Source organism: Lissotriton vulgaris, chromosome 1_1 (assembly GCF_964263255.1).
Source record: "Lissotriton vulgaris chromosome 1_1, aLisVul1.2, whole genome shotgun sequence".
Classification (NCBI taxonomy): Eukaryota; Metazoa; Chordata; class Amphibia; order Caudata; family Salamandridae; genus Lissotriton; species Lissotriton vulgaris.
Window position 1 is genome coordinate 327,393,911 of NC_141685.1, and position 27,549 is coordinate 327,421,459.

At 41.8% G+C, this 27,549-nt stretch overlaps 1 protein-coding gene across 3 annotated transcripts in view; it reads right to left on the minus strand.

Moving 5' to 3' along the window:
- Positions 1-27,549, minus strand: part of LOC147747124 (MOB kinase activator 3C) — a 243,447-nt gene that overhangs the window by 132,792 nt on the left and 83,106 nt on the right. For all 3 annotated transcript variants that reach the window (XM_086952381.1, XM_086952382.1, XM_086952383.1), the window contains exon 2: positions 3,925-4,437. In XM_086952381.1, the coding sequence (XP_086808507.1) occupies positions 3,925-4,342 (418 nt within the window). In that variant the 5' untranslated portion in view covers positions 4,343-4,437. The remainder of the gene's footprint in view (positions 1-3,924; positions 4,438-27,549) is intronic.

Sequence of the window (27,549 nt, forward strand, 5' to 3'; positions counted from 1 at the left end):
GGAGGTGGCGGTCCCTGGGTTCAGGGGCATCCACAGGGCCCCCCCATTAGGTGTTATTTAGCCACTGAGAGGTGGTTGCGTCCCTCATCAAATGTTTCTTTAGCCCTAGGGAGGTGTTGGTCCCCGGAACTTATAGATCCTCAGGTGAGGGGCCTGTGAGCCCCTCTCCTTTTTAATAAACACATCCCTGAGGAGGTGGTGGTTCCCAGGGCTCAAAGAGCCTCAAGAGGAGGGCCCTGTCTGCCCCCTCCTTTATTTATACAATATCCCAGGGCCTGGCCCCCTGGGGTTTTTTCCCAAAACAAGTCACAAATCCACCGTGATTTTTGCGAAATTCCTCCCCCCCAAAATGCTTTTTTGCCCTGGCGGGATCTCTCAGCAATCCCACAACCAGAGCTAATGGGTTAGGGTATCCCCATGCTGTCCTTTTTCTTTAAAAAAAAAATAATCTTGGACTCAGCTGAAGCCAGGTCCCAAGATAGCTGCCAACACTTCCTGATTGAAGTGTTGGCAGCCAATCAGATCTCAGCAGATTGCGAGGGTTTGCGAAGGATCCGCATCCCTATATATACACATTTGGATTTAGTTTAATATCGCCAAAACTACTGAAGGATTTACTTCAAATAACAAAAAAAGTTCTTTCTGAACCAACAATTCACCAAATTCAAGGCACGCCAATACAATCAAAACTGAAATTCGTAATTATTATTTGGACACAAGATGACGCTGGTATTCTTGTTCTTCTGTATGTTCTTTTATTCTTTTTAGCCATATGCCAACACGTTTTGTCGCAGGGGAATGAAACCCTTATGACTTCCTCAGGGCTGCTAAGCTTCAGATCATTCTGGAACAGGGTGTGAGCATTACGATATTAAATTGGAGGACAGGCGAGCAGTTGAGTGCCCCTGAAAACAAACTCTTGGGGATGACGACGATAGATAGATAGATAGATAGATAGATAGATAGATAGATAGATAGATAGATAGATAGATAGATAGATAGGACACCACTCCAGAGATTATTTCGTTTTTTTATTTCATGTAGGTATTCCCCACCTATGCGTTTCGGACAGTAAATGTCCCTGGTCACGGTTAACCAACATTTGTCCTTTGTTTGTATTACTTATTTATACCATAGTCACCTTATATCAGTGTTACGTTGCATTATGGGCTCGGTAGTTTTTAATGCTTGCTGATTTTCGAAGCTCATCCTTAGCTTTTGGCAGACCGGTGTCCGACATCTATGAAACAATATGGGGCGTAATTAGCATATCTATGTTATCAGCAGTATGCCATTTCTCTAGATGTGATTGCTCAGATACATTCCTGCATCATCATCATGAGATAGCGTGTTTCACGCGTATGATTTATGACTGAGTGTCATTTGACATAATTGGCTAAGTGCCTTTGTTTACTTTTTGCCCCACTGGCTCATTCATGTCGATCTCCTGGTCTGTCAAAACTTGGACGCCAGTTCATCATTAAAAAATTAGTTTACTTCACATGTCTTCCGATCTTAATTAAGTAAAGTATAAGTTCCAGTAGACCAGATTGATGCTGGTCCAAATTCAAAGAAGGGTTACAATTCGTTGTCAACATCACAATTTTCAATAAGTCCTTGATTGTTCATATTTGTTCTAGGTATCAGAGATGTACATGCATTTCCTCATCCACGTTCAGTCCCCATGGGCTCTGGGTTTTGAATCTTATTATTAGTTTAGATTCAAGACGTCTCAATTGTTTGTTTTGTGTCTCCACCACGTTCATTCTCTTTTATCATTGCAATTCCCGCATACTTTATATCTTTCCAGGTTTTGCCTGGATGACTTTTCAGATGTTTTGCAATGGCATAACTGTAATCGTTGTTTTGAATTGATCGAATATGTTCAAGTATGCATTACTAGTGGCTGATTGAGGGTCAGGCAAGTATTCGACATTGCAGCGCCAGGCTTATTGGTCACATAGCTTATTGTTTCAGTGAATCACAATATACAAAGCTTCAATTCATTCATAACATGAAATGACAATATTACATACCTAGCGTTGCAACAATGTTTCAGAGCAGTTAACGTAGTGTATCACACGCAAACCTCTTTGGCATCAAATTTTCATAGAGTTACTTGTTATCAAATAGCGAATCACATTTCCAATGGCCTAAAAGATATGCTTTGTTGCACACTGGTCGCATAATTGTACCATGAGTGGGCCTTGCGCCTTTGGAAAAACGTTTTGAAATAAGTGACAGTGTATTGCTGGCTGACATTTCTGCCCTCTGAATTACCATACAGTCACTGCTTATCCAGCTGCGCGCCATGATTCCACATTTGTTCCATGAATAGGCAAGAAAATCATCTGTGTTGCACACTGCTCGCACAATTGTGCCTTGTATGGGCTCAGCGCTTAGATGATCAGTGAATAAAGCTCCTCATAGGTCTGTGTAATGTTTTGACATTGTGTAAAACCGCTCACTCCCTCCCTCAACCCTCAACGTATTCTAAATCCTACAGTGCTATACATATTTACAGGTGTACCCCCAGTTCTTCCCCGATGTAGAATCCTGTTGGTATTTTAGTATTCATGTCAAGGATGTAGCGCAATTCTAATCGGCGCAGACGTTTTTGTTTATCTCCTCCCCTGGGATTACGGGCCACATGGTCCAGACAAAAGTATTTCAATAGCTTCCGGTTGCTACTATGATGCAACTGAAAATGGCAGGCAACCGAATAGCTGTTGTCATTATTCTGGATGGCTCTTTGATGCGCCAAGACACAAATCTTAGCTGAGTGTATGGTACTGCCCACGTACCTTAAGCCACAAGGGCAGACCAAACCATATACTACGAAGGCTTTATTGCAGTTCATACATTTTGAAATAAGTAATAGGTCTTTAAGACCTTCAATCATATATGTGGTGACTTTGTTGCAATTCACACAGGTCTTGCATTAACCGCAAGGGAAAAAAACCTGCAATACCTAGTATACCCCTCTTTGCTGATGGTAAGTGACTTGTTACAAAGTGGTCTTTGATAGACCGTGTCTTCCTAAAGGTTAGTGAGGGGTGTGCTGGTAAGTCTCGACCTATAATGACATCAGATTTCAAGAATACTCCAGTTGGCTTATAATATTTTTCTAACTTTGTTTGCCGCCTTGGAGAAGTTAGTAATCAATCTGAAACTTTATGTCATTACTGTTTCTGATTTTTTGGGGACATCCTTAAGTAGATCAGATCTATGTTTCTTTTCAGTTCTTTTCCATGCCTCATTAAAGATTTACTGTTTGTGCCCTCTCACTTGAAATCTCTTGATGCTTTTAAGAGCTTCCTGTTTGTAGTCGACTTCCCTGGTACTTTTGCGTTTAATAAGCAATAGTTCCCCATAGGGGATACTCTTTTTTATTTAGATTCTCTGGGTGACTTCTCCTTGCGTGCAGCACTGAATTTCCAACTGTGGGCTTTATAAATAGGGCTGTCTGCATTCTACCATCTGTCACAAAGGGGAAACATCCTTTACAACGCAACTTTTACCACGCAGTGCCTTTACGACGCAACTTTTACAACGCAAACCATTACAACGCATTGCGCTGGGGGGCGCTCTAGGATAGGGAATAAGTTTAATTTAATATCCAACACCTTCCCTAGTGTCCACGGGGACTGGAGTTGGAATAGTAAATTGAACTATTCACTATCCAGCACCCCAAAGCGCTATGCGTTGTAAAGGTTTTCGTTGTAAAAACCGCGTTGTAATGTCATACATCCGTCACAAAGACTCTCAGGTCTAAATAGGTGACTTCTATTGGACTAATATGTATCCTCTATTGTATAAAGGCCCCATAGGCTAGGCAGTGTAACACCTTCTGTACTGTACCCTAAATGTTACTCTGTATGAAAATCAATGTATATGCAACAACAAATACCCATTTGCACTTACCGGTTCTTGTAGGGAAGATGTCCTCATTGTTGATCAGGTTCTCGATCCAGTCCATCAGCATACTCATGTACTGCGGTGCTGTGAGCTTTGTTGGCTTCTTGTATTTGTGATCATCTTGCCACCGATACTCATACCTCAGTCCACCAGACATATTGGGGCAGCTTCTATCTGTGCAAAACTCAGACATCGTCCCATAGATAAGGTTTATCCTGTTAAAGAAGTCAACCACGTGAACCGCAATCCAGTCATTGATATTCTCGCCTGGTGGCAGCTGTACAACTGTCTTTAGGTCCAGCCCTGACTTGAGGGAGGCCTGTGCCTTTTTGTAGAGTTCAAAGCGCTGAGTCCCTGGCTCAAATTTCTTTCGAGGACGAAATGTTTTATCTTTGGCGAAGACTTGTGTCAAGCACAGAGCCATACTGGTCCTGGACAGCCAGAACACTGCCAGATGGTCAGAATACACTCGGTCCAAGGAAGAAGAAACACCTCTGGCTGAGAAGATCAGTTTACAACCTAGAAGATAAATGGTAAGAGTGGGATAAAGAATTAAGGGTAGATTCACATATTGATACATCAACGTTGGACCAGTATTATGTGCTTCTTTCTCAAAGCAATTCCTGAATAAAGTCTTAGGACCTCGGTTGAATGATTCAGTAATACTACACACTTAGAGAAATACTGGGTGAAGTATTACTGTACCATTACAAGTCTGCATCTTTACAATGATGGAATAACCACAGATATCAAACATTGCACTCTATTTTCTGCGTTTGTGTAGTCAGTGAGGGCACCTTTACCTATTCCTTATTTCACCAAGCTATTCCTGTGTGGGTTTTGGTGGCTGAACCTAACCCCCATTTAGCCAAAAAACTACAGCTGAATTAGGATTTGCAAGTAACTTGTAAGGATGGTCTTAAATTGTATTTTTACCCAAGGCTCACTTTTTGTCTCTTTGTGGAAATCATTTATTTTTAATATTGGCACGCAACAATAAGTGCCAAGAAAACCAGATGCGGTTGGTCTTTCTAAAAAAAATGGACTTTATGACCTAGCGCACCCTAAAAAGTTCCAAGAAATCTTGAATGGAAAACTATTTTAAAAGTACTGGAATGGCTTTTCTGCATGCTGGTATCTACTGAAACAGTAATTAAAGGTCAGAGGAGTGCAACATCTATGTATTTTGTCATTTACATTTTACATCACCCAAAAGCATCATGACCTGCAGTGGTATGGAAGGCATGGTTTCTTCCCGTTCAATTTAATATTTAACTGCAGCCAACAAAAAGCACCCTGCAAATCAGACTAGAAGTGAACTTCTTATTAGGCAGCTAGATGGATCTCTTCCATACCGGCAAGTCAGGGAGAGTGAGTGAATGGTCAGTTTGCTACTGAATCATGATCAGCACGTGCAAATTGCTTCTGCACTCTTTGGAGAGGCACAGGTGCGGTGTTCCCTGAGGCATAAGATTTCTTTGCAGTTTTTATAAATGCAGATATTGGTTTGATTGATGGTCCGTACTGAATTCTGAAAGCGTAAGAGCGGTGAGTGAAAGCACGTGTCTAAAGTGAGAATGCTCAGAGTTCTAGCCAGGAGCCACCAAATCCACACATTCAGTGAATGATGTTGGAGACTGACGAATGGAAAGGGCACATCTGGATTAATTGCGAGACACATGGTGGCCTAATTGCTGGATGGGCCAGAAAAAGGCTGAATTGGCCATTGATGTGCAGATTCCCTTCGGAAGCTCTTGTTCTTTGGCTATTTCTGCTTTTCATTCCCACATGGATATAGTATTGAGCTGAATAAGCTCCAAATCTCGGGATACCTGGTAAAACCGCGAGGGTTGCCGTGCAGGTCATCACAGTAGAATGGTGTTACAAGTCAAGCTGGGATTCATTCTTTTAACCTGGGCTGTCTTAGTCTGGATTCCAAGCTAGGAGTTGTCCTAAGTCTCCATGCAGGGAGCATTTGAAGGCATATATACTAGTGAACTCAGAAAGAGAACTGGGGGTGAGCTAGTCCGCCATACAGACTCACAGACCTGGCTTGCTCACCTTGTCTGATATTAGTTCTAAGGAATGCAAGAGACGTCATTAGGATTTCCTGAATGGATAAGGCTGCTTAACCTCAGAGTGAAGACACAATTAGGATCACAATTTGCATGAGGCCACTAGGGTTATGCTGAAGGCAGAGTGAGTGATATTTGTGAACTCTGATAAGATTATGAAGATGTCTGGAGCTATCCTCATTATAAATAATATTAAATGCATTCATTTTCCTATGAGGTTGCTTACTTGACTCCCCGTATGTACGAGGGACGACATATTAGAAGTTAAGAGTTCATAATATCGCCCCTCGATATACTTTAATGTTCCTCTGCACATTGTGTACACACACTCTGTCCCATGCAGGTGCGTAGCAAGGTCAGGTGGTACCCGGTGCAGAAAATTTCTAGTCAGGCCCGCTCTTATTGAAATTATTAAAATAAGGGAAAAAAAAGATAGTTACACATATTTTTGCCATTTTGTCACCCCCCTCAGTGATGACACCAGGGGTGGCCAACACCCACTGCACCCCCCTTCCTACACCACTGGTTCCATGCAGTGATTGTGGTTATCTGACTTAGGCATGCTAGGCTTCTCATGGGGGGATCCAATTTTAGACTCCAAGTCGAGGAAATGCAAACCATAAGAAAATGAATAGGTGTAAACTGGCTCCATTTATGATGTGAAAAGTTCAAGCTCCTTTTAACTAGATGATAAAGCTGCATCACATGTACTTCTACTAACACTGCCACCACATACACAGCCTAAATCACAGAATGACTACTTAGTTTTTAAATACATTAAGGCAGACCTCTCCCTTTTATTTAATCCAGTAAACAAAAGATGAAAAGTTTCCTGTAAGAAAAAGAAAGCCAATTTTAGGTGTGAAAAGGACAACAGAGCTTTCTTTTTGGCCACTAAAGAAATGATTTAATATTCAACATTGACGCATTTAAGTTTATGAATTGATTTCTTGCACTTTTCTGTCTCTGTGGGATCATCATGTAGGACCTTCTTCTATCTGCCAACCTTTGAAAATACCTTCACTGATGATTCTACAGAGCATTTCACTACCTTAAGAATTGGGAGCAGGGGCATTTTGTGATCCCTAAAATATAGAAACATGTATATACACAACACTAAGGAATCATTTTGCTTCAGTAAACTGCATATCCATGTTGTTTCTTTAGGAATACAGGGGCTAGCTTCATTGTTTACAATTTGTATTACATCAAGCACAAAATGCAGCTACCAGAGCAGAACAAAGGGTGCTCCTCATTCAGCCACTCATACCAAAGGAAGAATATGTTCCAAATGTTTCCTTGAAGTAAATATCCACAAGATCATAAAGGTCAAGACAGTGATTCCCATCTCTAGGCAACCAGTCTAAAAGGCTCCAGGCTCAGCAGCATTGCCCACCATGAGGAGGCAGCCCACATGAAGAAACATACCTTTGTAGAATCTGAAATAATGTTTAACCCACATCTTCCGCTAAACAGCAACAAAGACAAGTAAAGTATACCAGGCCAAAACTACAAACAATATTAGCATAAAGCTTTTTGTAATCCTAGAGAGCATTAAAAAAACTCATACAAAAAATATCAAGTGTGCAAATAAAAATAAATGCAAATTCTAGAACCACGTCAACCTTTTCTCTTAGCGTGTTAGACTCTTGAAAGTGGAAGGTGTGCCACAGCCTCAGGCCTCCCAAGCTGGAATGCTCTGGAGCGGGTTTGACAGGCAAGACACAGCTTTTTACAAATTCAAAAGAGATTAAGGGCCAGATGCCCCAAGGATTTTTTCTTATTTTAAAAAAATATACGTTTTAAAACCACAAAAACTCTTTTACATATGCAATAACACTGTTTTGCAAATCGGAAAAGGTTTTGCTGAGTTCAAAATGGGTTTAGAAATCATTACCAAATTTCAATTTGAAAGGGGAGCCTTAGGGGCATTTCTTCCAAACTGTGGTTCGGTAACATATGTATCAATGGTTTGTGACTGGTTGCAAACGATTTATCAGTTACTGACTACTATGATGGGGTAGTTACTGATATGCAAAGGGAAAGGGGTAAGAAGTTACCCCTTTCACCTTTGTGAGTTGTGCAACTAGCTTCAGAGTGAGTAGCCAGTGGTCTAGTGGTCGCTGCCTGATCTGACTGAAGTTTTCCAGTACAGAAGTTTTTTTTAAGCAGTCCCAGGTCCTTTAAGGAAGTCAAGCTGCTTCGAAATCACAGCAGGTCACACATTGTAACCTGCCAAATGAATATTAATTGGACAGTTCATTATGTGATGCCCGGCGATTTCATATTTGAGAACTAGCCCATTAGATCATAGGTTGGTTCACAAAATAAATATTAGTCACAAAAGGTCAGTGCACAATTTGTTACCGCATTTTGTGACCAGTATGTTAGCATATCTTTCCCTAAATCCATAGCTTTTTCAGTAGAACACCTGAAGGTTGTAGTGGTGTGTGGCTGAAAAGGTCCTTCTAAAAAGGATTGTCATTTAACCACTGCCGTCCTCAAAGTACTATCACAATTGATAGTCACTATAAGGTCGCAAAGAAAAAGTACCATCTTCTTGCCAGAGTAATGTAGAAGCTTCCTTGGGAGATGCTCACACTGCTCAGCTGAATCCAGTGACTCCTGGTGTCATTCCAGCAGCTTCCACAGGCACTAAATCTGCTCTGTAAATCACTGGAGATCTGAGATCCCTCGAAGCATTTTGATCTCCCTACGAAACGTACTGAGATAACCACTTAATACCTTACAATGCAGCATAACTTTCTGGATTGCGGCTCAATACATGTAAATTGTAATCTGGATTTAACAATTAATTTCCCAGGTGCAATTTGTCTCGCAGTTTCTCTCACAACAACTGCACAGGGAAATAACTAAGAATTAAAACATTGTGTGAATATATAAAGTGCAATCTTAATCAGTTATTAACAATCTGCCTTGCATTTTGTCTACCAAACCAATATGTCTTGCTACATTACATTCAATATTAAACAATGCTGAAAGCATTTTCAAATCGTGCATAATCTAATCTTGATTCAATTTTAGTTTAGTAGGTTTCTGCAGTTCTTTTGTGGCCAGATGTATGAAATTCTAATATCTCTGAATATTCTATTAGTACTACCAAAGAAATAGACAGCTACAGCTGTTGTCATTGTTCAGACCCACCCCTTCAGACATTTGCCTCAGAAGTTTAACTGAAAGGAAAGTCAGTCTTTGGGCAGATACAGAGAAAAGGTCACTTACTTTGGCATAAAGACCACATAGTCAGCAAACTCTGACTTTAGGAACTTACTCCAATATCCTCCAAACTGAAGAACGGGGACGTGTTTCAGGTGGAACAGTAGATAACCCATTTAATTTGTGTTTGTGAATATGGTGATAAATATAAGTGTTTTGATGTGTCATATGATTCATTAGAGTAATGTGTATTGTGGTTATCTGCTAGCATAGCTTCATACGTCGGTTCTGAAAGGCTAGTCCGAATAATTCTTTTAAGGAGGGCTAATCTTTCTTTGCCAGTTAGAGAACATAATTCCTACAAAGTAAATTCATATTTCTGCAATATAGATTGTAAGGTCACACCGTAATTGTTATTACAATTCAACAGTCCTTCGGAAGGATTGAGCATTGAGCAAACACTGCTCTGCTTTAGCACAAGACATTACGTATGCCAAAAATCACTTGATTGAAGATAAAGCCGTATTTGTAATTTACTGCAGTAGGTGGAGGTATGCAACCTAAGTGTTTTACAGACACACTGTGTTCCTAATAGGTCTAGCTTATTGTTCAATCGTCCTCACCATGCAGGACTTCAAGAAGAAGAATTGTATCCATGTTGATGGTCAGTGGTTGCATCTCCAGTAGCTCTGCCTCGGTAAATGAACAGATCATATTTGGAGTCATTAGCGACTTCTAAATACAAATTGCACGCACGCAATAGTCGATTGCCAGTTCAACTTCATGTTGATTACTATCACAAGATAATGGTATTCTTTGACATGTTAAATGTTGACATTGTTGCTGGACCAAACAAAACTACATATTGACTTAGTGAACTCTTTTATTTTTGTTTTGGAGAGGTTTATTGACAGAAAGGTGACTTGGTTATCCTCGTATAATGTGCCTATAAGCATTTTAAGCCTGATAAAAGTGGTTTCTATTTGGAGGAGATCTGCACAGGTGATGACTATGGGTATAGGGTAAGCGTGAAGTATATCTTCAAGTTATTGCAGTGCATAATCAATTGTTTGTGTAGAGGATACAATTATTGGAGAGAACGAAATACTCACCAATACTACGTTCCCCACATTTATCTAAGTAATAGAAGACTCATTTTAAACAGTAATAGTGAATCCAAAGCTGTGGGTATAACACATCCCTGACAGTTTAGAGTTGTTGGTATAAGCATAGTTAGGAAATCACTGAGCATGCTCATAGCACCTTCCCTGGCTAAAATACAAAAATAACAAATTATTGAATTGGAATAAAATCTATTATGCTTTTTTTTGGGAGGGGGGGGAGGAGTTTTATATAGTGTGAACTGGACCCGAAGATATCAGGTATCAGAGCGCTTTACATGAGCACCCGTTTCGTTACAGATGGACACATACCTTTTTTGTTAGGCACAGGGAGTTTAAGTGACTTGCCAGAATCACAGGATGTTGAGCGTCATTGCTGAGACTCGAACCCGGTTCCCCTGCTTCGAGGTAGACCGCTCTAGCTATAAGGCTACATCCTCTTCCCACTTCATCTGTATTAAAGACAATTTATGTGCCTGGCTTTGAAAATTTTGTTCGGATCAGTGCCACTAAGTCTGCAGTTTCTTCATAAACTTGCAATGTCCCATAATAATGGACCAATCACTGTTCTCACATTACAAAGTGTTTGTTCTAGCTTCCCTTTTGCTTTGATGAGTTTTCATCAAGATTGTCAGTGTGTTCAATGGTGGCCAGGTTGAAGAGAATGCCTTGCTCATTCACTACACAAGAGCATTGATCAGCCAACCTCTTTCCAGCATCAAATGTGGAGTATACCAGGGGTGGGGGGAAATAGAGTTTGGGGGGTGCATAGCATTTCTTACTGCTCTTGCTGTATCTGTTCAATTGGCATCACTAATTAAGGTATCAATAGTATGTGGATATGGGGCATGTGGCCTAATACATTTTGAATCCTCAGTTTTGAGCTAGCACAAGCTAGCTCAAGACTGCCATTATTCACCACCATTATTTTTTATTTTAAAAGTGCTCTCTACTAAGACCCCTGGTGCATCCAATGGTTCTATAATTTGAAAAAGTTCAGTACACTTAATCTGGCCAATCCAGGTAATGGTAGTAATTTTACTCCCCTTATGACCGTGAGAAAGTAGAACCTGAGCGGTATGAATGTTTTTTTTAATTTGTAAATTCCTTACTTGTCAGCAAATGTATTAGATTTCCTCTGGTTAGGATATAATGGCTATGATCATAAGTAGGTATCAATTTGCCTTATGAATGAACCAAATATTTGGGGTCTAGTGGATTCAGTGTGTCATCTTTTGGTTTCCGTTTATACTCAGACCTGAGAAGTACACTATACCTTAGAGGTTCAATCCACTTTAGTTGTATTAGTTAATTGTGACAGGTGCCCAATACAATTTTTCAATTCAGTTACATTTCTAATGATTCCCATTCCCATCCTTTGCCTGGCTTCTGTTTTTGGTTTCAACCTTGGTACTTAAGCTTGTGGCTAATTTGAACTTCCACGGGGTAAGATGTACTCATATGCTCTAACACTTCCATGCAAAATGGGCGGTCCCACTGAATGACTACTGGTGGGGGAACTTGAAGAATTATCCCAAACTGCTTAACTTGCCTTATTCACAAACAATAGACATTGTTTATGGGCATTTTTTATTTTTTATTTAATTGCTTTTGATGGCTCCAAACTTTGTTTAACGTTTTCAGTTTCCTCAACATTTTTTTAATATGTTAAAGTTATAAACCTTTCACTTTGGTCAGTTTGGTCAATGGATTGATTAGTTCAGAATGCTAAATGTAATTTTTGTTTTAGGTCATCTGAAATCATTAATAAAAATGTAAGTCACTATTGTACTAGAATATTTGTTAGATTGATCAAGCGAAAGTTCATTAGTAAATTCTATACAAAGAGAAGGTTTTTCTGGTTTATCAATCAAAAAAGCTAACATTAATAACCAAGTTAATTATGAGTGCTTTTGCATTAAGTGTTTTCAAATTCATGCCTAGTAGAATTTCTAATTTGATCTACAATATCATCTATGGTGAAATGTAATATAATATAGAATTTAATTCTATTAAGAAGGGCTCACCTTTCTTTGGCAGTAGTAGAATATCATAATTCCTACAAGCAAAATCATATTTTTGAAGTATTGAGATCAAGTATATACCATACTTGTTATTCCAATTAAGAATTCATTGTTATGACATTGCTTTGAGCAAACACTGCTCTGCATTAGCACAAAACAGGACATGTGTCAAAAATCATCTGACTGCAGATAGAGCCATAAGTATTTGTAGGTTACTGTGGAAGGTGGAGGCGAGCAAGCTAAGTAGTTCATAGACACACTTTATGCCTAATAAGTCTAGTTCATCATTCAAATATCCACAGCATGCAGGACCCCAAGCAGAATATTTTGGGTCTATTTTGACGGTTAACGCAGTAGGTGTTTTTCCAATAGCTCTCGGCCTGTAAATGTGTAGAAAATGTTTGAGTCATCAACAACTCCAAAAACGCAAATTGTAGTTACACAATCATTTGTTAAATGAGATTTTTCAATGACTGATCATTCCTCTTGAGAATGAGAGATATGCAGGAGATATTTTATTCAATTCTTCAAGCTGTAAGTCCAGTTTAAGTATATGCATAGTCATTCGATTTGAAACTATATTCAAAGAATCACACATAGTTCCCATAGCAGTTAGAATTGGTAAAGTTAAAGGAGGTTCATTTGGATCTAATATTGTGCCTAAGCAGTCTAATTGTTGTTAAGGAAAGCCAACCAGATAGTGCAAGCTGTCCGGTTGTAAAAGACCTACTGTGGTCTTCCCAAGAGCTTACAAGGACTTCTATACCACCCATTGCTTACCAGTGGTTGTTTTTATTGGCACAATTGTCCTTTAGTTGCTTCTTATTGGACAGCTTTCCTTGCCCGTTTTGTGTTTGCTCCTCCCCTGGAATATATCCTCTTTACCATTGTCTTTACTAGGCGACATCCACTGCTCACTTCTAGGGAACTACATTTCCTCTTTAGTGAAGCACTGCATCAGAATGCATGTGTTTTCCAGCTCTCTCCTTTTTGTGTCTTCTCCTCTCTATCCCCTGCCAAATACCTGCCCCTGTTCTGTTTTACTCTCTTCGTTTGTGGCTGTTGTCTTTCTCTCCCATGTAATTCATCAGGCGCGGTACTGGTTGCTGTCGCCCTAATGCACATCTCCCCCTCTCCTGTGTTGCTATCTCCCTCTTGTGCTTTTCCCTCGGCCCCTCTGTTGCTCTCTCCCTTATGTTCATGTCCACTACCCATTAATCCCTCAACTCGGGCCTCCTACCCGCACCTCCATCGACTTCACCTCTTTTGTTTCTTTTCTAAATATCTATTTGTTTGGTAGGGCCAGGCAGCAAATTGATTTGAGTAGTCCACACAAGTACTTTCGAAACTTACAATTTTTTTTTCTTCTATTCACTGATCTACTGCTAAAACGATAAAATAAAACATTCAATGCCTGTCTGCAATGTGTTCAGGTGCCCCTGCGCAGTCTCCACGGAGAATGGTTTGTTGAAAGATGGTGCAGAAGAGAATCTTGCTGTAATGGGCATCAGGCACACAGAAAGCCTATTGCAAACAAGAGAGACTGCTTCGGGTCAGACGATTAGAATAAGCTCCTTTTCATTAAACATAGCTAGATAAACATTGCCTGTGACTCCGCGTAGTGGCACGTTAGTATTTGACCAATAATAGAGCCTGCATTCCAGTTTTGAATAACGGCTGCCAATCAGCTTTGAACAACAGCATATCCATGTGGCTGCCTCTTTCCATGTGGCCTCTAGTGAGAAAAATATTACAGACAAGCATTGGTAATGCCCAAAGGTCTGGCTTTAAAGGAATGTCGTATGATAATAAGAAACATTACAAGTAGACAGCATGAGAATGGATACGTGTGTGGAAGTAAAGAACTGTAGAATAATATTGGTGTAGGTTAAAAAGTCAGGTGACAGTTGCATCATCAAGCCAAACCTTAATATCTATGGAGGTTAGTAAATGCCCTCCTTCCATCTGTGCTGCTTCCAGAGAAAAAGTATATACAATGTCTAATCATCTAAGTCACTTTAATAGACTTACAAGGTAATGTGGGTGCCGTCAAAAGCTCAAGCTGAGGTAGCTGAATAAATAAACAAAATGATCACAGCTGTTTGTAGGTCAAGCACTTTTTTGGGAAAGCACACAACTTCCGCCCAATAAAGACCCTTAAATGGGGCACTGGAAGTGGTGCTAAATATACGAGACTGCAGCAATGAAATCAAGAACTAAACTAAATTCTCTTTTAAAATAAATAGCCAAGTAAAATATGTGGCAGCACTTTGCCAACCCAGAGCAGGAATTGATCCATAAAACAAAACCAAGAACTAAAGAGATGTTTCTTGACTCTTTGAAAATGATCACCACAAATTCAGGCCTGTCCTACACATCAAACTGTTTTTGATCGACATGCTAAGGATTTCTTAGGTCTAACTCTCTTTCCAGAGCTTCCTCGCCATCTGTGTACCACAATGCCAGATGAAACAATAATGAGGCAATAATATCTAAGGGAACTCCTAGACTAAAGTTGATCCCAATCATCTGTTTCAACTCTCATAACCTCTGCGAGGAAGATTTGTTTCTGGATCTTCACACATATACTCGCATCAGATGGCGAACTCTAGGTGGCAATCTGTTAGTCACACATATAGTCACATCTTGCCAATGAGCCCAGGTTCTTAAGCCACTTGCTCTACACCCTGCTACATACCCACCACACCTCTTGGCTTCCACGGCCAGTGTATGAACACAGTGACATAGAGCAAAGTAGAGGCGAGAACACGCAAGTCAGCAATTGCTTGATCATGATTGGTCAATGATGGGAGGATGGAAGGGAGCAGCCACATCTCAAAGACCGAAAATCATAGGCTACACTTAAATATGAATATGTTTTCATTTTCTCTCTCTCCACGTGCAGCCGAATGTGCCCTAAAACATTATTGAAATGCAATACGTTTTGTAACTCTTAGAGTATGTATTAGGTATTGTTACATTTTGTCTGAAATGAGATTCGCTGACATTAAATAACATTTTGCTCACCTCATGCTGACTGTATGATTTTTACTGTATATGTTCCTATAAACAAGGGCTAATTTTGACCAGAGTTGCTTCCCTCATTCGTAGAGAACAGATTCAGATTTGTCTGTTCCACACTCTGGGTTTGCAAACTCTTCTTGAGAGAGACACTTCGTCTCATGTTGCATTTATTATTGTAAATATCAGCTTTATCTAGTATTGACAACTGATTTCTGAGCCATATGCTAATTCCCTATATATGATTTATTATGGATTTTGCCTGATTTTAAGACTAACCATATTTTGCCTTCTGTAATGAACGTAAACCTTTTAATAAGCTTTCATGGTTTCAAACTGATATCTTGTCTCAAGAATGCTTATTGAAATGATTATGTTACTTGCATCTAATTTTGCTGAATAAAAATTGCATCTACTTAGACGAACATGGTCTCATATGTTCTTGGGGACAACTCCGCCCCGATCGCGAGTAGGCGATTTAGCTTTAGACTATCTAATAGATAGCGATAACATTATTGGACAGCAATTGATTAGCTCAGCCAAGAAAACACTAAGCTCTAAATAGATGTAGCTGTGGATTATGCTCCGTTCAACTTGAGGAAGTGGATGGAAGTCACAGAATACAACTGATAAGGCACTGAACTCTAGACAGAAGTTGGTAGGGTATTCAGGTATTCTCAATCCCTGATAGAATAGAAGCAAAACAGAGGTTTATGTTAAGAACTAAGTCAATGATGTTAAAAGAGCCCAACTGTGAGCAGCAAGAGCTTCGAGGGAAATGTTTGAGCAAATGTGGGTGGGTTAAACTACTACTCATCCAAGGAGTTTTGTATTTTCCCAGTGCCTCGCTTTTGGATTTAAGAAAGTAGGTCCCCAAGCCAGATTTTAGATAAGTTAACAAGGTAACATATAAGGAACCAATAGTAATTGATACGAGTAGAATGAAATCTGGCACTTTGCATTTGCCCCATGGACTGGCATATGTGGCATTTAAACTTTAGCATTCTTGGATATCTCTTGCTAGAGTCCTATATTTCTACATCTAGTGGATCTTTGAGCTGGTTGTCACTGTGTTTCAGACCTTGAGTTATCACCTTGCCAAGTGATGGTTCATCCTAATTTATGGAAATATCAGGACACATCAGATCAGGGTCTAGAGTGCTATATGTCACCAGTTTCATAGTGATTCAGCAGGAGCTGAAGATGCCCCGTCTGTTCCTTATGGTAACATTGGTTTGCATCTTTAACATAATCATGCAGGAGTCACAACCTTAATCAATGGAAAACTGGATTGACCACAACTTGGGTTTAATGGAGTTATGGTGGGAGCAGCCAAGGTTTTATGGTGCACCTGAGATTAAGGTGGTCCATCGACTGGGCGCCTATTAGTGCTGGATGCACAGCTCAACAGGTTGTACTGCCTCCCAGGTGGAGATTCTGGAAAGTAGAGTGATCAATGCAAAGCTGAGATTTGAATTTGAGACTCAGTCCGGGTGTGTATGCTTGAAATGTAACCCCTTCGGTGCTTTAATGAGGCATATAAACATACAAAAGGTGTCACTAGGATGCCCTTATGACGTTCATATATGTTTCTCTGCTTACATTCTGCACCCACGTTAGTACCCATTTAAAACAAATCTCTTTCTAGTCATAGAAACGGGCGGAAGGAGTTTACCAGTGCCCAATTATTTCGGTGGACTGTCAAACTCCTGAATGAGGAGGCCACTTCCTAGTCACCTTATTTGTATGCATGTGACATCACTAGTGACATCCCTCAGTGATATTGGTAGGACCTGGGAGGGATTGCCTAACCCCTCCGAGGTCCACCCAAGTATCGATTTGTTGGGTGGAGCAACAGGAAAGGCTAACAGCAGCTACTACTGGCCTCAGTTCCTTCATAGCCAGGACCACCAGCTTGAGTCACATGTTTGTGTTGGCGGGAGGGAAGGAGGCAGGAGAAAAGGTGGGAGGAGCACCTCCTACCCTTCCACCCTCCCTCCCACCACCCCCATTACCCTACCAACAGAAGAAAGAAGCCTGGGGATGGGGATTGGACATGGGTGAATTTGGTGTGCTCTTAGTCCATCCCCTGGACCAGGATTGATTCTAGACCTTCCCTCTTCCAATTCCTACTTTTTGAATCATATTCATGTTCTCTGTGTTCCTCTCCCAGAACGTATCTTCCCAAGAGAATTTCTTTAGCCAAAAAAAATTGAAACATGTGTTTGACTCCTTCTTGGGGCGCAGACACAGAGTTTTGACCCCGGCAAGGATCGAGAGGCTAGTTATGTTTTTTTAAGAATTCTTTTTTATCCAACTGCACCTGTCTCCTTACTTGGGCTCAGGCACACATCTACTAGCCAGCAAGTAACCAGAAATTATTTTGTTTTTTTCTATCTGAGCCCCAGTATCTGGCTCCTGGCAGGGGCTCAGGTAGACATGTTGCACATGTTAGCAAAGGAGCCAAGATGCAGTTTGGACTTTTCCATCTCAGAAGAAATCCAAACATCACCCGACCCCTCGCCGGGGCACAGAAACACGTCTGGGCATGGACTTGTCCCGCACCTCAGACAGCCTACAAACCTGGACACTCATGAGGAATGAATTGCTGAGGCGTGCCTTCAACTAAACCCCATGCCAAAGTGTTGGAAGAGCATCTGAATGGGCAGGGCACAAGTCCTAATAAAGAAGTGGGGGGACGCTGACACCGTCAGTGATGTCACGACAGGAAGTGACGTCACTAAAGGTGGCTTACACATACGGGCTCATTGCCTCCTCTCGCTCACGCTATGCAGGCCTTTACAGCTGACACGCAAGACCCCAAGGGTTCTACGCGGATTTCAATAGAAGGCAGCATGCCCTCGTGTCACAGCAGAGGATGCAGTTACAGCGCGGGCACACGAGGGTTTACACTCGAACACAGACTTCGAGGAAAAATTGAGGCCCAGGTGCCTCGCAGTACACCTCGGGTGACCATGACGCATGGACGGGTAGCTGGATTATCTGAGCAGCATGAACACGGCATCGGGCAAACCAGTGGCGTAACGAGCGCAGCGTGCTGTGAGCTCCGATCTCGTCCCAGAGAGGCCAAACAGTTAAGTCCAGCTGTTTGGCAGGGGGGACAGCGTCCCCCCGGTAAAATAAGTGGGGGGATGCCGTCCACCCGCGTGGTACCCAGACTCGAGCCCTGTGAATGGGACCGGGGATGGGAGGCAAAGTGATGAAGCCGCTCTGTGGCATGTGGCGAGGGGCCCCCCATACTCCCATATCCCATAGATATTCAAAAGCCTTGGACTGAAAGGGGGGCCCTGTAAAGGGTTGAAGCCCACTTGCGCCATTTGGGCTGCAGGTGCCTGCATCACATCCCTGAATAGAGCCCTCCACCGCTGCTTGGAGTGGACTTGCGCCTTTCCAGCATTTCATATTCTGTGTTCTATCTACAGCTCTGTAGCAACCGAAGGAAACACTTTAAAAAAAGTCTCCAAATAAATAAATCACTCATTGAACTTTCCCAGACTGAAAGCACTCGTGGACATTCCTGCCAAACAAGCGCTCATTAACCTCAGATTGTAGCAAAGGAAGTATGCAACAAAACCCACTCGGAGTGAACTGAGATATATAGGAAACGGCCTCATTGATGGGCCTGCCAAGGGGGGCATGTACAGTGGCGCTCTCTGTAGTGTAACCTGCAGGTGTTTCTGTTGGTGGGAGGGCCCTTCCTGCAGGCTGTGCCAGGACATCCGCCCTTTCATTGGCACCAGATTATACAGAACTGTACTCGAATGAGACCAGGCACAGGAAGCTGAACCAAGGCCCTCTCCAGCCTGCCTATTGTTTACTTTATCAGCTTTCAGCTGCCCGCCTGGAGATGTTAACTGGTCAGCTGAAAGCCAGCCAAGGCAGCAGATCAGCACAAAATGAACAGAAACCAAACCACACTTCTAGAGACCACATGTTAATCAGGAGTAATTTAGATTGTATGTGAATTAAAGTGCTCAGGTTTCTCGGGTGTAGAAATTCACTGATAATAATTTTTTTTAGAGCAGCAATGGACTGACCCTTCTGACACTCTGGTATTCACCCAGCAAACTGGAGATTATGGAGGCTGCTTTCAGATAAGGGCTTGCTGCCCGGACCCAACCCTACCCCAAGGGCCCATTGCAATCTTGACCTCGTGCACCGTGGAGCCGGTTTGAACTTTTTTTGCCAGGGTGAATTTTGTTTCCAAACTAGCCAGGCATTAGAGGCTACAGTGCGCATGACAGCAGGCACCAACATGTGAAAAGACCGCATTGCTTGGAGGCACATACTAGGCTTACAAAGCAAGTGAACTAAGGAGCAATAGCCTTAAAAACAGGAAATGCTTTAATCAACGCACTAATGCATGAAAATAATTATATTACCACAGGCTCCCTCGAAAGAACCCAAACTGTCCCTTTGGCCGCGGGGTCTCCTCATTCTTTCCCAGTCCTTGTGCCCCCACTTGCACCTCACGGATCCAGTTACCCTTCTGGACTTTACAGCCACCGTTGGACACCCTCGTCCACATTCTATTTCTGCTCAGCCTCACAGTAGTATTAATTTCCAACCCGCTGTCCGATGGTAGGAAAGGGTAGGTAGACTAGTTCTTCCAGTGCCTTTTCCCTTTCAATTGCCCCCCCCCCCACTCATGCACCATCCGATTAAAAAAAACTCCAACAGCTGGTTTTCCACTATTTCCTTCCTGCTCTTTTCTTCTGCATCGTCTCTTGTGATTCACCTTTAGTGTCCTTTCGGAGGCTGCTGTCACCCCTTGCACTGTATGCACCCAGCCCTATTATTCCTTCTTCACATCTCAGTTCTTCTCCTTTCTCTTTCTATTCTGTCACTAGCAGGCCGTCGCGAGGTTGTCCGGGTATGAATTTCCGCCGGCCAGTAGTTTATTGTTTTGTAGGATTTCGTTTTGATATCATTTCTTATCTGTGACAGGCCTGTGAAACGCTTCGATTCACAGTGCACTGCTGATGCACTTAAGAGTACGCGTTCAGTAGTGTGAACTCGAGTTTCCCTACTTTATTTTTCCTTGCAAAATTATATAGCGCGAACTCAACAACATGGCATGAGCACAATTTACATTACAGAAGAACTCATTCATTTGTAGTAGGCATGGGGAGACAAAGCGATTTGCCTGGAATCACAGGATGTTGAGCTAATGCCGAGATTCGAACGTAGCGCCCCAGCTCTAAAGTTTGCAATTCTAGAACTTGTGGCGGGAGGTGTGTCTAAAAGTGTAGGTCGGTGCTGGCCATCAATGAGAGAGACCTTCGCATTTTTCAAATGGGTGGGGAAAAAATATGAGTATGTTGCTGGAGATGTGGGCCGCTGTGCCACCAATGTACTTACAAGGGGAGGGTAAACACCCATTATTCCGCAACTTCCTTTCCGCATACCATCACTCCGCATACTTTTATTAGGAAAGTACCATGACTCCGCAATGCCATTGTAAAGCATGGCATTACATTTTATATGCTTTTACCACGCATACATTTACAACGAAATTCGTTGTAAATGATTGAATGGTAAAAGCAGGTTTTTTTTTTTAATGTTTGGATAAGGTATGTATGGGTATAGGGGTATATGTTTTGGGGTACTGAGGTATATGTTTTGGGGTGTTTGGGTATTTTAAGGTTTCAGATATAGTTTTGGGTTATGGGGTACAGGAGTGGGTTTAGGGATAGAAATGGGTTTTGGGGTACAGGGGTATTTTTAGGGTTCAGGGCTAGGTTTGGGGGTATAGGGGTATTTTTAGGGTTCAGGGGTAAGTTTGGGTTTTGGAGTACAGGGGTATTTTAAGGGTTCAGGGCTAGGTTTGAGTTTTGGGGTACAGGGGTATTTTAGGTAGGTTTGGGTTTTGGGATACAGGGGTATTTTAAGGGTTCAGGGCTAGGTTTGGGTTTTGGGGTACAGGGGTATTTTTAGGGTTTAGGGATCGGTTTGGGTTTTGGGGTACTGGGTATATTTATAGGGTTAAGATGGGTTAGTGTTTAAGGGTGTTGGGGTATTTTGAGTAAGGGTGGGTTAGGATTATGGGGTACAGGGGTATTTAAAGGGAGCAGGGTGGGATTAGTTTTTAGGGTGTAAAGGGTAATAAAATAAAATAATAAATACAAATAATGCAATTTAAAAGAATGTTTTAATTAAATTAAAAAAAGGTATATATATATATATATATATATATATATATATATATATATATATATATATATATATATATATACATACATATACATATACATACATACATACATACATATACACATATACATTACCTACTGGCTGTCGCCAGTAGGTAGTTATAGTTAGGATTTTTTTCAATACAAAATCTCAAAATTCTATTGTGAATAACTTTGGCGTCGGTTGACAAATCTGCCTGAAATTATCCTCAAATTTGCCTCGCGGAGCTCCGGTCCTTCCCTGAAAGTTTGGGGGGGATTCGTCAAGCAGGGGCCGAGATAAAAGGGGGATCCCAAAACGTGTTTTTCCCATGTTAATTTCCATAGGGCGGTCAAACTCACTTTTAGCCCGAACGGCTGAATGGATTTGCACCAAACTTGTAGGGACTGGTAGCCCGATGTGCCTTTGCTATGTCTCAAGATATGTGCTCCAGTGGTTTTTACGAAAATTAACTTTGAAAAAATATATATTGGGCTACATTGGGCTATATATAGGTTAGAGCCCAAATGTAGCCCAATGTAGCCCAAAGATGGCCACCAGAGACAAAAAACAACCAAATGTAGCCTAAATATCAGCCAGATGTAGCCCAACTATAGCCCAATGACAGAATGTCCAGAGTGTTCTAAAGAACAACTAGAGCGCTAACAGTCTTACTTATGACAAAAGCATGGCACACCTTAAGTCATCTTGATTGGAATAAAGTGTTAACACTTAAAACATTTAATTTGCAAAGGACAAAAATGAGGGGGTTCATTTTGCCATAGAAATTATGTTTAGTGCTGAAGAAAGAAAAATTAGGGCACATTTTGAGTGACTTCTCAAATCCTCTTATATTTCATTAAAAGAATTCTGATATGCAGTCTCCCAAAATGGCCACCAGAGACAAAAGAGCCCAAATATCAGCCAGATGTAGCCCAACTATAGCCCAATGACAGAATGTCCCAGAGTGTTCTACAGAACAACTAGAACGCTAACAGTCTTACTTATGACAAAAGTATGGCACACCTGAAGTCATCTTGATTGGAATAAAGTGGTAACACTTAATTTATTTAATTTGAAAAGGAACAAAATGAGGGGTTTCATTTTGCCATAGAAATTGTGTATATATATATATATATATATATTTTTTTTTTTGTATACAAAGGAGGCGGCACAACCAGGATACTTTTAAGCCTTCTTTATTAAGACTTCACCCCACCAACGCGTTTCAGCCACAACTGGCCTCGCTCACGGTCGGTTAGTCCCTCTACAGTGTTGCTTTTTGTACTATCCCATCATAAGCCAATTATGAAGCATTATGGGAATTGTAGTTACATTTCCTTAAAAATAAAATAAAACAAAAGAAAGACATTGTGTGCTTTTCAATTACTACACTTATGTGACTTATAGTTCACTGTGGCTTGCCAATAAGACAATTACTGGGTATAGTACCCTAGTATTTGATTGCAGTTCTTCAGTATTGTGATTAATGTCAAGAAGTATGGGGTATAGTACCCTTTTCATTTCAAGAACATTTCATTCCAGATGAATGTGCAGATCCTCTCCGAAATTCATTCCTTTCGGATGCTTTGTTCTGAGTTTGATTATCATCCGCGACTCAATTTGACGTAATTTTCGAACTACATCTCCACCTCTCTCCATTCTGTCCAGCATTTTTTCCCCGTAGAATTGCATTTGTCTCCAGTCTCCATTTTGACATAAGCTCATGTGCTTTGCGGTGGCATATTGCATGTTTGAGTTTTTTACCGCCTGGATATGTTCTAAAATCCGTTTTCTTAGCATGCAGGTTGTACATCCCACGTACTTCATTCCGCATTTACATTCCACAATGTATACTACGTTCTTTGAAGAACATGTGATCTGTTGGTCAATTCTCATTATTTTGCCATCTGGTTCTTCAATCACTTTCATGCTTTTGCCAATTTTACAAGCCTTGCAAGAGTTACATGGTTGAAAACCTTTTCGCTGATTTTGTAACCAGTTTGATTTTGGTTTTTCTTGAAAATAACTTCTGACCAGTAAGTCCTTGAGAGATGTATTCTTTTTGTATGTTATTGATGGTGCTTCACCGAGGGTTGTTCCAATGTCAGGATCCCCTGATAGCAGATGCCAATATTTTTTCATTATACGAGCAATATTTCCACTTTCTTTGCTGAAGGTTGTTATGAATCTTGGAGGTGCACTAGTTTCTATTCTTTTAGTCTGTTCCATTAGTGTTTGAGTCCTTGTTTTCAAATCAATTTTTCTTTTGCATTTTGTCAGCACTCTTTCTTCATATCCTCTTGCTCTGAATCTGCACTTGCTTTCTTGTATTACTCTTTCAGCATCCTCTGGTACCAAACAATTTCTCTGCAGCCGCGTGAATTCTCCATATGGTATGCTGTGTAGGAGGGATTTGGGATGAAAACTGGTCCCGTGTAGCACACTATTCGTTGCTGTTTTCTTACGAAATAGAGTAGATTCAAGTTTGTCATTAGACCCATATATCTTGGTGTCCAAAAAATCTATTTCCTGTGTGCTTGTGTTGCATGTAAATTGTAGACCCAAATCGTTCTCATTCAGTTTGTTAAAATAGCTCTGAAACTGGATATCTGTCCCATGCCAAATAATAAACAGGTCGTCTATATAACGTACCCATAATATTATCCGGTCTAAATCCTGTTGGTTGTCCTGATTCCATGCTATGGTCTTCTCCCACCACCCCATTGTGATATTTGCGAAGTTGGGAGATAGAGAAATGCCCATGGCAGTACCACATGTCTGCTTAAACAATTGTTTATTGAAGAGAAATACGTTATTCCTCAAACACAAGTCAATCATCTTGATTAGCATTTTTGAATGATCCAGATATGCGATGCTGCGCTGTTTGAGGTAATACTCACATGCTTGCATCCCGACCTCATGACGGATTGAAGTGTACAGCGAGACCACATCAATGGTAACTAATATGATTTTTTCAAAGTTAATTTTCGTAAAAACCACTTGAGAATAGCAAAGGCACATTGGGCTACCAGTCCCTACTATTTTTCCCAATTTTTTATTTTTTTTTGCTATGGAGCGCTCCCGGTGCGCGCCACGGGGAGCGCCCCGAAAAGCGTACTTTTATAAAGCGCCCCGGGGAGCGTCCCGCAAGCGCCATTATCGCGAACGAAAACATGATCGTGACGTATCACGTAGCCACGTCCGTGTGATACGCATGGCGTAAGCGCACCCGGAAGCACTCGAGCCAATACAATCGCGCAACGTAAACATCCAACGCGCTTACGTGACGCGACCAGGGGCGCGCCCCCGGACGCGCCCCGGGGCGCGCCGCGTAAGTGCGTCGGGTCATGTGACCTGAAAATAACACTTTTTATTGGTTCATAACAGTTTTGGTTTCATAATGATAAAGCCCCTGGTCATGTGACCTGAAAATAACACTTTTCATTGGTTCAATAATTTTCTTTCTCTAAATTTTGAGAAACCCATCCATTTCTCTCACTATTGATTTGCACTTGGAGAGAGCAAGAGGTGTTTTGTGAATTATCTACTCATAATTTTTCTGATCTACAGCAATGGCTGCAAGGGAGTCATCCAGCAGTGATTCAGATGGTTTCTTGCAAGAGGACCCTCCTCACCAGAAAAAAAAGAACCACTTCATCTGGAAATTTTATGACATCCCTGAAGGACAAAAAAAAGTTAATGCAAGTAAAGTAACTTGTAAAATATGTGGCAGTATTTTATCCAGAGGCAATCCTCAAAAAATATATAGCTTTGGAAATGCCTGTCAAAAGAAAACACCCCAAAAATTATTCCAGGGAGAGTGTCAGGGAGCTGGCACGGAATTTACCAAGAGATGGCGGCAGCACCTCCACTGGTGGAGCAACACCTTCAGGAACAACACGTGCAAGAATGGTCCCTAACGTGCAGCCGGTCTTTGCAGGCATAAAATTTTTATGCGTGGACTGTGACGAACTACTCTGGTATGGGGAGCAGAGCGTTGAACTCATTGCAATAAAGAGACAGGAACACCAATGCTCTCCCCGTCCCTAAATTTTCTCATTTTTTTGCTCCTGTTGAGCAGTTTTTGAATCCCTGTTTTTGTTTTTCCCCTGAAAAAAATCCAAAAAAAAATAAAATCGTTTTAAAAAGTATAAAAAAAATATAAAACAAAAACAAAAAAAGTTCTTTTCAGAACTACCTCCAATTTACAAAAAAAAGCTATTTTTTTTTTTAAAGTGTCATTCTTTTTTCTCCATGGTACGCTCCCCGGTCCGCTCCCCGGTGCGCGTACCAGGCGCTCCCCCCGCGTACCAGGCCCTTTTATGGCCCCCACAACAAACCTAGGGGGTATGGGGGGGTGTACCCTGCCCCCTTTTGCTCATGTCCCCCTTTGATTTTTACCACCTCAATCCTACCGAGGCACAAGATGGCGGCCGCTGCGGACTGTTTCGAATGTTTACAGACACCCGAGAGCCAAACAGCTTTCCGTACGCAAGTCGCGTGGCGCGCTTGAAGCGCTCCCCGGGGCGCGGCTCTAGATATATATATTTTTTGAACCTAAATTACTCAAAATCCACTGGAGCACATATCTTGAGACATAGCAAAGGCACATCGGGCTACCAGTCCCTACAATTTTGCCAAGTTTGGAGTAAATCCATTCAGCCTTTCGGGCTAAAAGTGAAATCGACCGCCCTATGGAAATTAACATGGAGAAAACGCGTTTTGGGACCCCCCTTTTATCTCGGCCCCCGCTTGACGAATCCCCCCCACACTTTCAGGGAAGGACCGGAACGCCGCCAGGCAAATTTGAGGAAATTTTCAGGCAGATTTGTCAACCGGCGCCAAAGTTATTCCAAATAGAATTTTGAGATTTATCATTGAAAAAAATCCTAACTATAACTACCTACTGGCGACCGCCAGTAGGATATATATATATATATATATTCACTGAAAAAAACATTAGGTTTCACACCAGTTATAGTTAGGAATTAGCATTTAAAAAACCTATTAAATTCACTGAAAAAACCATAGGTTTCACACCAGTTATAGTTAGGTGGAAATTTTACTCGCATAAAACCATTGAAATTCCCACGTTATAGTTAGTTGGACTCACTATAACTTGCGCGCGCAATGCACTGCTGATGACGTCACATATTACATCACTCATGACATGGTCATAAAGCCTGGGTTGAACATTGGCAAGGGGGACTGAGCATTTGTATTTAGAGTTAAGGTCTGCCTTCTTGCCATGGCTCAGGTTTCCAAGTTCAGACGCTAGACTAGATCATCTAAGTCCTGGCATTGGGAATCTATGTCCCATCCATCAGAGGTGAGAGTCTAGAATCTGTGAGCATTTGGAGGCAAGTGGCAGGGCCGGACTGAGAACCAAAACCAGCCCGGCAAAGTGCTTGGCCGGCCCCCGGAGGGGGTGGGGGATGGGGGGGGGGGGGGGAATGGGAGGTTGGTGGTGCGACCGAGCTCTTTGCCGGGGCCGGTTGTCGGCTGATTTTGTTACAGGACCGATTTTGCAGCTATGCTGCATAAACGGCCCTGAAACAAAAACGCCCCCCAGGGGCCCAAAACCGCCCCCCACCCGTGCGGTCCACCGGGGGATTGCCCGGTGCCCGCAACGGCCAGTCCGGCCCTGGAAGGTGGTAGTTCAATGCCATGTGTCAGGGATGGGAGTCCTGCACCAATACATCAAAGGAAGCACATTGAAGTGCAGGTCCTGTGTTGTGTGTGGGAGTACGGGGTTTCTGTTCTCTGGAGGTGGATGGAGTCCAGAGACTATGTTGTCTCAACTATGTAAGAGCCAGGTGCCAGTGTTGTGTCCCATTTTTGGGCGCCAACAGCCAGTGTTGTGTGCCCTTGGTTGGAGTTAAGGGACTGTGTTGAGTGCTGGGTGTGAGCATCCAGGATCAGTTTTGTGTTGGTGTCTGGAATCCAGGTCCTGTTCTGTGTGTTAGGGGTGGGAGTCAGGGTCCACTTACCAGGTGGGTCAATACAATTGTTATACAA